This window comes from Stegodyphus dumicola, chromosome 8 (assembly GCF_044657685.1).
Source record: "Stegodyphus dumicola isolate Sdum_Otavi_A_Nest chromosome 8, ASM4465768v1".
Classification (NCBI taxonomy): Eukaryota; Metazoa; Arthropoda; class Arachnida; order Araneae; family Eresidae; genus Stegodyphus; species Stegodyphus dumicola.
The window spans coordinates 103,563,587-103,576,962 of NC_140775.1; the positions used below are offsets into that span (position 1 = coordinate 103,563,587).

The following is a 13,376-nucleotide window of genomic DNA, read 5'->3' on the forward strand; positions in this document are numbered from 1 at the left end:
GAGTTCATAGTACACAGGTTTAAGTAAAATAAATAGGAGTATTATGGTATTGAAGGACGGAAGAAAAAGAATTTATACTAATTTTAAATGCTTCTTCATTGCAGCGCATTCTGAAATTCCGAAGGCCATGAAACGTTGCTACCAAGAATCATCAATTCATTTAGGATATTTTGTACCACCACAAGAAACTAGCTGGTGTGAATTTGTGATCCACCGAGCGGATCCAACAGTCTGTGCCATTCGTTTGCAAATATCTGCAAAGACATTCTTAGCAGTACCTTGTGCGACTAACTATATACAGCTTCCTGATGGGAACAAAATGTGCATATCAGTAACAGAATTACGTAAGTGCTGTTTTCACTATCATGCTAATCCAAATAATACTAATTAAAGTTAATACATATATATATGCAATGATAATATTCAACTAGTATGGCCAGGTATTAGAAAAGCATATTAAATACACTATATTGAAATGGGTTAGATTACGGTAAAACAAATTAGGGATATCTGTCGTGGGAAAATATGCCTTCATGAAAGACTTTTAAAGGGAAACTTGGACGTATTTACGTATCATAGAGGAAAACCTTGATCCAACCAGTCTGGTGAATGACCGAGAGTAGAAGTTGGGCGTCGTTATTTTACAACTTGAAACTACTCCGTTAGTTATCATCAAATTCATATCAACTTGTTTTATTAATGAACTTGCGACGCAATATGGATAGGAATTGAAGACAAATTAAAAAATCGGATGTGTACACCATATGACTTCCTTGCACGGAATATTAAATTATACGCATTTTTTTCTTCCATTTCATTTAAACTTATTGAATTGAATTAAATCTACTTTCGATAGCGCATAAACTACAATAGAATAAATTCACTATATTTATTTACCATAGCGACACTCTGGCGCAATAACCAGCGTTACATCTCATTCATTTTATAACTAAAAATGCGCAGAAATTATATCCTCTGAAGAATTATCTAATCGTTGCCACATGTTCTATTCAAATACTATAATAAATCTAAAACGATGTATAAAAGAAATTAGACAAATAAAAAAGAAATAGTTGTTGTTGCGAAGCTTAGTTTCTTAAGATTGGCAACAAATCCACTATTCTGCTAAGTTTCAAATGTAAACAAATATGGCTGCTATAGTAAAAAAAATAGGCTTCACCGCACTTAAACAACTTTTAAATTGTTGATAATTCTACAAATATTGCATACAGGTTAACTAAAGGCATAAAAAACTTAACGGGAAGATAAGAACAGCATAATTCAATCATTTTGAAAGCAAAAAAATGCATAATTTACAAACATAAAAGAATAAACAAACCGAGATCACCGAGCCGAGTAACAGAGTAGATATATTGTCTCCATTAGAAAGAAGTTTAAGTCAGTAAATTCACTTGCAATAACTTCTCCAGGTACAGTAAAAAAGAAAAGTTCCACAACTAATGCATAATTAGCTATTACGAAGTGTTATTTTTCCCACTTGCGAGAATACTCTCATAGCACGCTATCGAGATATTTTTTTATTAAATACTGTATGCTCTATCAGGTTCAGTGTTCCTCCTTACTCAGGGATAAATAGAAGGGCTAGCTCATTTCTTTGTTCGACTCCTCGCCGACGCGAGTCTAATGGGGGGGGACGTACAGGTAATAATCTGGCGTCACTGTGATGTCACCTGTCCTGATTTCCCGCGTTTAAAACAGTAGTTTCATTGAGCTGCGAGACGATTTTCTAGGGGTTACATATCCCAAATTAATTTTAATAATATATATATCTGTTTTCTAATAATGTATATATTTAAATTAATTTATATATATGTAATTTTAGTCAGTTTTTATTTTAAATTCTATATTGTAAAGTACCGTTTACGTAATATGGCTTTTTGCGCTGCAGTAACGTGCCGTAGCACTTACAGAAGTATGAAAGGATGAGATATTTTATTTCATGGGACCAAAGGATCCAAATGAGAGTTTGCTTTTGACGAAAGAATTGATACTCAAATGCCAAAGAGAAGATTCTATTAATGTGAAGAGCGGAAAATCTGCAGCGAACATTTTCTATGCAGTGATAAGATGATGAAGTGATAAGATGATGAAGATGATATGAAAAATCGCTTGTTTGGATAGCCACAAAAAGAAACTGTTGAAATGGAATGCTGTGCCGAAAGTAAATTATGATGACAATAATAAATCGAAATTGATGATGACAATAATAAATCAAATTTTAATGATTTTGAAATAAAACTCACAAATGAAAATGTAGATCATCCTGAATGTATAAGGATAAACAAGAATGCATTGATAATTTGAAGAACAAAATAATATCCTTAGAGAATTGTATTAAATTGTATTAAAGTATTGAAAAATGGAGAAAAGAAAAATTTTAGAATGTTTGTTCAGCGACAAAGAAGGTGGACGACATCTAGACAGAAATTGGTATCAGAAATTAAAATCTCAAATAGCGAAATTTGGGGGGGGGGAAGCACAAATCGGAGAATTTGGAAAAATGGTCTAAAGCCTATTTTTATAAAGACGCAGATTAATGCATTACTGAAAAAGAAGAAAAAAATCAGGTGGACTAGTGAAAATATTTCACGTTGCATTGTCATAAGAGCTCTGCCATCTTAAAGCTATGATTTTTGGAAAGAAAAAAAATTAAGAAAAAAATTGGAATATCTTTACCTAGTATTATCAAATTAAAGAAATGGTGTTTATTTTATTTTTTAGTGTTTTCTAAATTTTAGTGTAGTCCAAGAATTCAAAGTAATGTTCTTACTCTAAAGAGGCGAATAGTTGTATTCTGTAGAAAAAATATGCGTTCTCATTTTCGACGAAATGCATATAGATTGAAAACTCTGCTATGACTCTAAACTGGACTAAGTTGGTTCTTTTCAAAATGTGCAGTTTGTTTTAATCAGAGGTCTCATTTCGCGCTCTGCCTCAAATTACTGAGAAACCGCGTTTTAGATAGAGGATTTGTTTTAGAAGATGTAACTGTTTTAAATTTTGATATTATTAAAGAGGTTTTAAATAGAGATTGAGAAGAAATCAAATTGTGTCACAAACTAAAACCAAATTATTTAATGGTCAAGGGAAACGAGAGACAAAAAGTCGCTCCAGAGAAAACATTATTTTCAAAAAGTACCGCAAAACCGCTCTACCCCACAGGAAATCAGGAAGCATCTGACTTCTATGAATTAATCGATAATATCTTCGGTATTATGAATAGTACCAAAATAGTACCAACAAAAATAACAAGTATTTAACAAACTAATTTTGTTAAGTAGTTGTTAAAGTTATTCTTATTGTATCCTTTGTAACTAATTATTGATTAGATTTTGTGCTAGATTAGCATTCCAGATAAAATATAATAGTATAAAACATCAAAGTAATTGGCATAAAAAGACCTGCTTCCTTTACTCACATTTTTGAAAAATTAAATAACTGTTTTAGGTACTCTGAATAAAGCTATTTTGTCAAAATTAAGGTAGTTATCTTATATACATTTATATACAATCTTATATACATTTATTTAATTGTAATAAAGTATAAATTCCAAAATTATTTAAAAAATATCTATTATATTGAATCGGAAGAGAATTATAACAATGTAAAATTTACAATTAGGCAAAAAATCAAACGTAGGTTAGCAGAAATGTTGCCATATATGTCATATATGTTTAAATCTATGTCAATGTAAAGTTGGTTTTTGAGTAAATTTAAATAACTGCTATTATAGTTATCTTAGAAGCAGTATAAAAATTCTCTCAGTTAGCATGCAAGTAAAGAAATGATTAGAAATAAACGTGCATTAAATAAAAAAACCTGCAAATAAAAATAAAAAAATAAAAAATCACGGAACTTTATGTTAAAAGAGAAACATTTTATCTATTGTTTTAAAATTGAGTAAGCATTATTAAATTTTTTAATGGTTCAGTCTAAAATGCATAAAGCAGTAACATTGCCTCTTCCAAATTATAGCTATCTTTCACACACAGCTCATTTTAAACGCTGGTTCAAAAACGCTAACTTCCAAGCTGTGAATTATATTGGCGCGCTCAGTGTCATCATGGCTACGTCATCACTTCTCACTTTCTGCTTCAAGGGGAAAAACTCTATGAGCTAGCCCTTCTCTTCTAAGTCCTGCTCCTTACTTGCTTTGAGAACATTAAATGACCTGATTCGGAACAGGAAGCTTACTAAAGCTATGTTCAATAAATGTGGGAAGTAGACAAGATACACAGGAAGGGTATACGAAACCCTTTATTTTTCTCTCTTTACAATGATTTCCGGACTTCGGAATACAGAGACCAACCACTTGTGGTCTGAACGTAAGAATATAAAAATATTAACTAAATTCTAACTAAACTAACTTTGGATTAATAAACAAGTGTCTACTTGAAGATTGGCCGTATATTAACAGAAAGGCCGTATGTAGTACAGAGAACTGTTAACACTACGATACGTTTAAAATTACCAAGAGGATTAAACCTCTGGCCTTGAAGGCAACCAGCAACCGAGTAAAACTGCAATGGCAAGCGGCCTGCTCCTAATCACTCCTTCCTCTCTCTTGCTTGGCAAAAAGCCACAACTTAAGTACTTGGCGTTCGCAAGACAAATTTGCATAAATAAGTTAAAGCTTTTAATTCTGGCCGGAAGTAGAAAATAAGAAGTGATAGTAAAGATTTAAAATAAAATAAACGTTAGTAAAACTTAAGATCCTTACATACTTCCCGCCAGAGTTAATTAGTTTGAAACTGAGATCTAAAACGACCTTGTTGAAAACTTTTAGCTCTAGAATCTAACGCGAGGCCAATCTTTTACAAACATTTCTCACTAGAAACTAGAAATTTAAAAAAAAAAAAAAAAATATCATTTTTTTACATTATCAACTTCATGGACAATTACTTTTCATCTGTACTGCATCTAAACAGGAGCTCTTAGTTGAAATCTGGTTCCTTCCAGAGATCTGGAAGGAAAATTAGTTTCATGAAATGTTACACAATTAAATGGCAAGTAACATGAATATTTATATTTTTCTTAACATTCTTATTTCATTCATGACGTTATTTAATTCTCTCCCCGTGCTCTCTGACATGTGTTGTAAAAGAAAACTTCAAACACGAATGTGTTTATGTACAAGTGTTCAACACTACCGCCTGCAATCAAAACACTAACGTGTTAAAATTCAACATAACAAGACCTCATAACACACCTTATATTCATCTCTAAACCCTGAGGTACTATTCTGAAAGTGGCTAACTCTGAAGTGTAGCGTCAGAGAGCCTAACTAAATTCATTCAACCTTTAACACATATTCACAATAATTTGGCTCTTTTTACAGTCACACGAATAAGTTAAAATTTTCTGGCATTACTTTCACTTTTAACATATCACAGTATTTCTTAACGCTTAAAATAACAGTTCACATTGTATATAAGAACATATTAACGTGCCGTTAATTTTACGCATTTTAAAACATACATTACTAGTACATTGTTAACTTCTATTCTTTTCCAAGCAAGTGTCAATTCTTCTCCATTGAAATACTACATTTCAAAAGTCTTTCAGACTAAAACTTCTTTCTTGCCAGAATCTTTCAAATAAAATTTTATACAATAACTTTTACAATATTCAAGTATTTACACATTCCTATTATATATTAATTTTAGTTTTACTCGCGAGTAATTGAAAAACATAATACAAAAACAGGTAACAACTCATTTCTCGCCTTTTTGGCGATAAAGGTAGACCTCACATGAGGTAAAACGTCTTGAACTCTGCCACTTGCAGTAAGAATGAAAGATTAACTTAAGGTTGCAAAGTAACATAAAGTTTTACTTATCTTTGTGATATTCGGACATTCTTTTTTCTGCCCAGTCCTGGAAGGTAGCAAAGACTAGCGTTTGGTTTATCTTCCTTCTTGTTCGGGTTCGCCCTTCAGTTCCTTCCTCTATGAGCTTTCTTTTCCTTCCAGTTCGGTCACCCTTGAAGGCCTTCTTTTTAGCCTCTGCCTGTGGTCTTGGCCGTTTGATGGCAGCTGGTCTTGGCAGAACCGGGACACTTCTCTCTCGTTCCTGCTTGGATCTCGTTGCTGGCTGTTCAAATTTTCCTTGTTTCTTTGCCTCCGCAGCTGGTGTTCCTTCAGCCATTCGTCGACATTTGCTGCGTAGACTCCTGTCCTATGGGTAGATCTTCCGTTTGGCAGCCGGGTTATAGTTGCCGTTATTTCTCCTGGCTCTCTTTGCATTCGTCGTACTTCTCCCTTCTTCATTCTGGGGGTGGTCGTGCGCTCTCTTTTCTGGTCGGTGGAACGGCTTCTTTTTCTTGTTACCTTCAATTTTCCAACGGGGAAACTTTCTTTTCAATTGCTCCTGCCTCCTAATGGCTTGACCTTGTGATTGTCGTTGTTCCACCTCTGGAGCTTGTGCTTGCAATGCCTGCAGTGCCGGATCCTGCAAAAGATCTTTAAATATTTGCATTTTATTACGGTCATAGAATGGTTTTATCTGGTCAATGTTTGCGGAGCATGTTTCACCATTCCTGGCTTTTAACACCACTACAGCCTGAGTTATTTTTTCTATGACATATGGTCCTTCAAATCGTGGAAAAAATTTGGCGGTTTTATCTTCTGGTGCTGAAGAAAGTGAATGCTTAATTTTTAATACTTCATCTCCTACTTTATAAGTTACTCCCCGTCGTTTCATATCATAATAGAGCTTCTGTTTTCTTTGTGCTACTTCAGTGTTCTTTTTTGCTTCTTTAATTAATTTTTCTATATCACCCATTTTAAATTCTGGGGCTCTTTGTTGCACATAAAATAATTTATCTAACGGCGTTATAATCTTTCTGCCTAAAAATAACTCAGCAGGAGTTTTGCCCCTTGTATCATGTTTTGCGGTCCTAAGGGCGAAAGCTAATTCATTGACATAGTTTTTATGAAATTTTTAACATAACTACGGATAATTTTCACTATATTTCTATTGACCCGTTCCGCTATATTTGATTGCGGGCGATACGGGACCATTTTTAAATGACGTATGCCCAGTTTTTGGCACATGTCTTCAAATATATTACTTACAAATTGAGGAACATTATCCGATATAAGTTTTAGGGCCAACCCGTATTTTAAAATATATTTATTTAAAATAGAATCAATAACTAATTTCGCGGAGGCTCGTTTTAAGGGAACAATTTCGGTCCACTTACTAAAATGATCAACCATAACAAGGAGATACCGACTTTTATTTAACTTTCTTTTTGGGAAAGGGCCCAATAAATCGATGCCTATTATTTCATTTGGAAATTCGGATTTAATGCTATTTAGAAACCCGGCCGGGCGGAAATTAATATAATTAACTGCTTGACATGTTGGGCAGGACTGGACATACGCCCTTGTTAACTTTTGCAGTTCAGAAAAGTAGACTGCCTCGCGTACGCGTTGGACAGTTTTTCGAATACCAGCATGAGAAGCTAATGGGCTGTCGTGTAACTCCTGCAGGATATTTAATCTAAGACTAGCTGGGATAACAGGTCGAAATTCGTTGTTGGAATTTGTAATTTTTGTATAAAATAATAGACCATCTATTAGTTCGTAATGGGCCGCCCTATTTCTTATCGCCACAATATCTTGGTGGCTAAAATTTTCAGGATCCTTTAAATACTCATAAATGTTTCTAAATTCAGGATCCTTACCCAGTTCGGTTATTACAGTTTCTCGGGAATTTATTGTACATGCTGTGAGCATTGCCACCTTTACAGTATTACCTTCTTCATCTATTTTTATTCTGGATAGGGCATCTGCTACGATATTTTCCTTTCCGGGGGTGTGCTTGATTACCAGATTATACTCTTGTAACTTGAGTGCCCATCTTATTAACCTTGGGGATAAGTTTTTCCCTGAGTACAATCTAGTTACCGCCACATGATCAGAATACACTGTTATTGGCGCCCTTCCAAAATAGACTCGGAACTTTTGCACTGCTAACAGAACTGCAAGTGCCTCTCTCTCGGTCGCGGAATAATTTCTTTGTGTTTGATTTAAAGTTCGACTAAAAAATGCCACGGGCTGCTGATTTTGCGAAAGTACCGCTCCTACCGCATAATCCGAAGCATCCGCTGAAATTTCTAAATTCTCATCCTTTTCAGGAAATTTCAAAACAGGGGCTTGCGTTAATGCTTGCTTTAATTTTTCGAAAGCACTATTGGCTTCGGCCGTCCACGAGAATCTTGCCTTTTTCCTTTTTAATTTAAACAATGGTTCAGCAATAGCTGCAAAATCTTTTATAAAGGACCTATAATATGAACAAAGTCCTAGAAAAGAAGAGAGCTTCTTCGCCGTATTTGGCGGCGGATACCTTTGCACAGCGATTATTTTTGATTCGTCTGTCTCGATTCTTTTCTGAGATATTTTGTAACCTAAGTATTTTAATTCAGGGGCTGCAAATTTTCACTTTTCGACATTAACTTTTAGACCGGCCTCATTTAATAAAGAAAACACCTGTCTTAAATCCTGTACATGTTGGTCCAGATTATCACTAGTAATAATGATATCATCTAAATAGATAAATGTGGACTTTCCAAGAACAGGCCTTAGCACAATGTCCATTCATCGCATAAATGTTGCCGGTGCCCCTGAAAGGCCAAACGGCATACGCAGGAATGCATAAGTGCCAGACTTGGTTATAAAAGCAGTCTTGGGCACATCCTCCGGTCTAAGCCCTATTTGAAAATAACCAGTCGTTAAGTCTAAAGTCGTCATGTATTTGGTAGAAGTTATGTTCCTTAGAATTTCTTCAATAATAGGTAACGGATATACCGGATATTTAGTCATGGAGTTTAATTTACGATAGTCAATCGCAAAACCCCACCTTTTTGGATGTGTTAATGGATAGTCATTGTTTTTCTTACATAAAACAACCGGGCTAACATAACTACTTGAGATGAGCGTTATGATCTTTTTACGTAACATATCTCTAATGTGCCACTCTATAATTTTTTCTTTATTCTTATCATATCGATATGGTTTGTGGCGAACTGGCAGTGAATCTCCGGTGTCGATACTATGGTTAGTAACTTGAGTAAATCCTGGAATATCACTAAATAACGAAGCAAATTCACTTACCACTTGTCGGATATTTTGTTGCTCTTCCTTAGGCAGGTGGTCAAGGTTTAACATTGGTGGTTCTTTTTTTTCTTCTGGAACTGGTTTCATCGTCAGCTTAAGGGACGCTTCGTTAAAATCCAGCGTTGCTTCTGCCTCTGAAAGAAAATCTATCCCTAAGATGATATGTACTTGCAAATTTTTACTATAAAAAACATAATCTTTACTTGTTCGTCCTTGATACGAACGTATAGCGGTAATTTACCTATGCACTTGCATCTTTCTCCCTGCGCAGCTAACACTGTCGTATTATCCGAATTATATATGCGGTATTTCCGAAAATACTTCTTAAAAAAAATCTTCTGCCATACAGGAACACTGCGTGCCTGTATCCAGGAGTGCGGTGGCTGGGATGTTATTCACCAACACTTCAATCTTTGGAAGAGTCAAATTTTTCACCATTACTGTATTTAACTTGAAGAAAGAGGGGTTTTCTTGGCCTTCGGATTTCCGCACCCTCCCGTCAGCAGAAATCCGTTTTAGTTTAAATCTTGTTTTAATCCTTTCCATGCTTTCCTTCTTTTTCCACTGGCCTTCAGACTTTTTTCCTGGATTATTACTGAACTGTCGACGTTCGCCTGTTGTTTTTGGATACTCGGGTTTCCTTGCCCACTGATTCGCTTTGCTTCCGTAGCCGTGTTCTTGACTTTGCTGTGGTCTTGGCGCACCAAATTGGTTTCGTTGTTCATACTGGCGTCTTCTTTCAATGTCCGCCGTTCTTCTACTTTCAAACTGGATTGCTAGCTCAAATAACTTTTCCAGTGTAGTCGGATTCCTTAATTCAATAAAGTCTTGTACTTGGGGAAGTAATCTCGGCAAAATCACTTGAATTATCTCAGGATCCGGACGGTTTCCATACAAGAGTTTGAAGACGTGAATTTTTCTTAAAATAAAGCTTGAGAGATTTTCAATTCGTTTCTGGTATATGCTGAAAAGTTCCGTTTCTAATTTTGCACGATCCCTTACGACAGGGAAGGCTTTTATAGTATAGGTGGGACTTCCCGCTTGACCCAAGAGACTTCTGCCTATACATTTGAACCAATTAAGCGCTTGGCCCCTCAAAGCGCTGGTAGCTAAGGTGCCTTTCTGGAACTCATGCACGGGATACATCATGAAGTGGTCCTCCAATTTTTCCAAAAAACTGGTTACCGGTGAGTTTCCATTAAATGTTGCTTCTGGTTTCATCGATGCGCGCATGGTTTGGACGATGTAACCAAATCCTTCCAGGGCGGCAGCTGGTATTTCTGGATTCTGAGCCGCTTCTGCAGGCAGCACAGGTTCTTCTTGAAACTCGGCCACGGTTATTCTTCTTCGTCGGACGCCACTATCATGTTCAGTGTTCCTCCTTACTTGCTTTGGGAACACTAAATGACCTGACTCGGAACAGGGAGCTTACTAAAGCTATGTTCAATAAATGTGGGAAGTAGACAAGATACACAGGAAGGGTATACGAAACCCTTTATTTTTCTCTCTTTACAATGATTTCCGGACTTCGGAATACAGAGACCAACCACTTGTGGTCTGAACGTAAGAATATAAAAATATTAACTAAATTCTAACTAAACTAACTTTGGATTAATAAACAAGTCTACTCGAAGATTGGCCGTATATTAACAGAAAGGCCGTATGTAGTATAGAGAACTGTTAACACTACGATACGTTTAAAATTATCAAGAGGATTAAACCTCTGGCCTTGAAGGCAACCAGCAACCGAGTAAAACTGCTAAGGCAAGCGGCCTGCTTCTACTAACTCCTGCCTCTCTCTTGCTTGGCAAAAAGCCACAACTTAAGTACTTGGCGTTCGCGAGACAAATTTGCATAAATAAGTTAAAGCTTTTAATTCTGGCCGGAAGTAGAAAATAAGAAGTGATAGTAAAGATTTAAAATAAAATAAACGTTAGTAAAACTTAAGATCCTTACAGCTCTTTCAATAAAATCTGTAAGTGACAATATATCTAGATAAAAATTTAAAGAAATAGAAATTGTTGTAATATTAGCAAACCTTTTATATACAGCCACTTAAGATGTGGTTGTATATAAAAATACACTAATAATACATAGCATGAACTTAAAGACATTGACGGTACTTTATCTCCAGATGCATGAAAACAAGTATGATTTATAAACAGCTAATGAATGTGATTTATGTTCTCATAGAATGCATAAGTTAATCAATTTATTTATGGAATCTAAATAATAACATGACATTATCCAACGTCTGGAATTATCTTGCACGAAACATGTTTCCCAGCAAAACTTTGAAATTCTGAGTTTGATATGTATCTAATCAAAAGAGTTTTAAAGGGCACCGAAATATCATTTTCCATTTTTGTTTTAAGACAGACAGCAAATGCTACCTGAGAATAATTTAAAGATTTTGAAAATATTACTAAGAACATGAGGCATGTTTGTAGATGAATAAGAAAAACTTCTCAAGACGGGTTTATGACCATAACTTTTTTTTTAAATATGAATAGTTAAATTTTAAGCAGTTGAGTTTAGAACTTGCAGTCACTGTGAACTTTTACACTGTGGCAAACTGAATACAGGTTTAATGAGAAAAATCTCTATGCCGCAAAGAGTACATGTTCATCTTTCATTGATGATTTCAGTTTTCAAAACAAAAGCAGTCCGTCTGAATTAGCGCAGGAAACAACAGAGATGTATAGCAATATGTTTGTGTTCTCTTTAGTCGAGGTTCATTTTAACACAAAAACTGTTATAGCTGAAGACAGCCAGAAACACATGGCACCGAAATGGAAGTAGTAGTATGGGTGAAAAAAGAGCTTATTTAATATATTCTCTCTAGAATATATTAAATATCTCTCACTTTCCCTGTACATGTTCGACAGAGAGAATCTGTCTACGTATATAGATATCAATGTGAGGTCTGTCTACTCTATGAAATGTTATGTCATGAGACTTCTGACTTGCTTTCTACAGATATCCAAATTAAACTTAAGTATCCACAATAAACTAACCTTGTTCATTAATTTCTTGAAACTGGAGTCAGTAAGATAATAAAGAGGCCAACCAAATTTCTTGATTTGAATTCCATAAAGGACTTCAATAAAAAACCCTTGTAAAAAAGTTGAATTTACCCTCCAGAGATCTTAAAGCCTTAAAAAACCAAGCCGATTTACTTTTATGGCATACTTTTAAAATGTTCTTTTGTTATTTACAATATTATGACTTTAGTGAAATTATTGTAATTGAATTTATTGTAAATTAATTATTCCAGTGTATACTTTTCCTAAAATGCTATACATACGAATTTGTTTGCCTCGTAACACTATTGAACAAATCACTCTAACAAAATCAATTGAAGCACTAAAAAGTTTACATGTCAACTCAAAGACTCTAATTTAAACCAGCACAACACCAAACTTTGTGCGAAGGAAGAGTACTGCGAGTACAGAGGGTTAAAGTATGTTTCTGATTTTATTTCATTGGTGAAATAGTATACGTTACGTATTATACTGATTAAAGTAATATTAATTACTAATTAATATTACTTTAATAATAATTATAATTACTTTAATAATTTAGTAATACTAATATTAATTAAGTAATTATTAATCGATTTAGCAAGTATTATATATGCTGGAATACAGTCTGCTTTAAATTATATTTTTGATTTTGCTTTACAGGAGAAATAGAATTACCTATGCATAATGAATATATTACTTTGATTTACTACGGTCTACATAATCCAAAATTTACATTGCTTGTGGATCAAGTAAGATACTCGTGTAAGGACCAAAGGTCACAGCCATATAGTTCAAAGCACAGACGATGGACGTGGAAAGTTATACCACGATGACACCAATAAACTGAAACGGGGAAGTGATGTTCAGTTGTCATTCTTAAAGCTTTAAATAGCATTTTGTACTTATATGATCTTTCACAAATCATTCAACTCATTCTTCAAATAAAATAATACTTTTATAAATGGTCCTCTTTTCCTCAGACTGTGTGATTTTATATTAATTTACTACCATTAAAATCTCCTGTTCAGAACTTTAAATCACTAAACTGTTACCAGACCTTCAAGCTATCAGCGACTTGAATCGAAAGCAAAATTTCCAGAATCTTCGCTTGCGGAATATCTGACTGATTCATTTACGCGAAAATGTGCAGAGTCGTAGCTAAGGTTTTCAGCGCCCAGGGGCAACTGAAGATTTCGCGCCCCCTACTG

The 13,376-nt window shown here is 34.7% G+C and overlaps 1 protein-coding gene across 2 annotated transcripts in view; it reads left to right on the plus strand.

Moving 5' to 3' along the window:
- The window catches only part of LOC118183648 (cubilin-like), a 128,646-nt gene extending 115,517 nt beyond the window's left edge, over window positions 1-13,129 (plus strand). For both annotated transcript variants that reach the window (XM_085822206.1, XM_035353244.2), the window contains 2 exons: window positions 105-344; window positions 12,829-13,129. In XM_085822206.1, coding sequence (XP_085678332.1) covers window positions 105-344; window positions 12,829-13,001 — 413 coding nt within the window. In that variant the 3' untranslated portion in view covers window positions 13,002-13,129. The remainder of the gene's footprint in view (window positions 1-104; window positions 345-12,828) is intronic.
- Window positions 13,130-13,376: the final 247 nt, after the last annotated feature.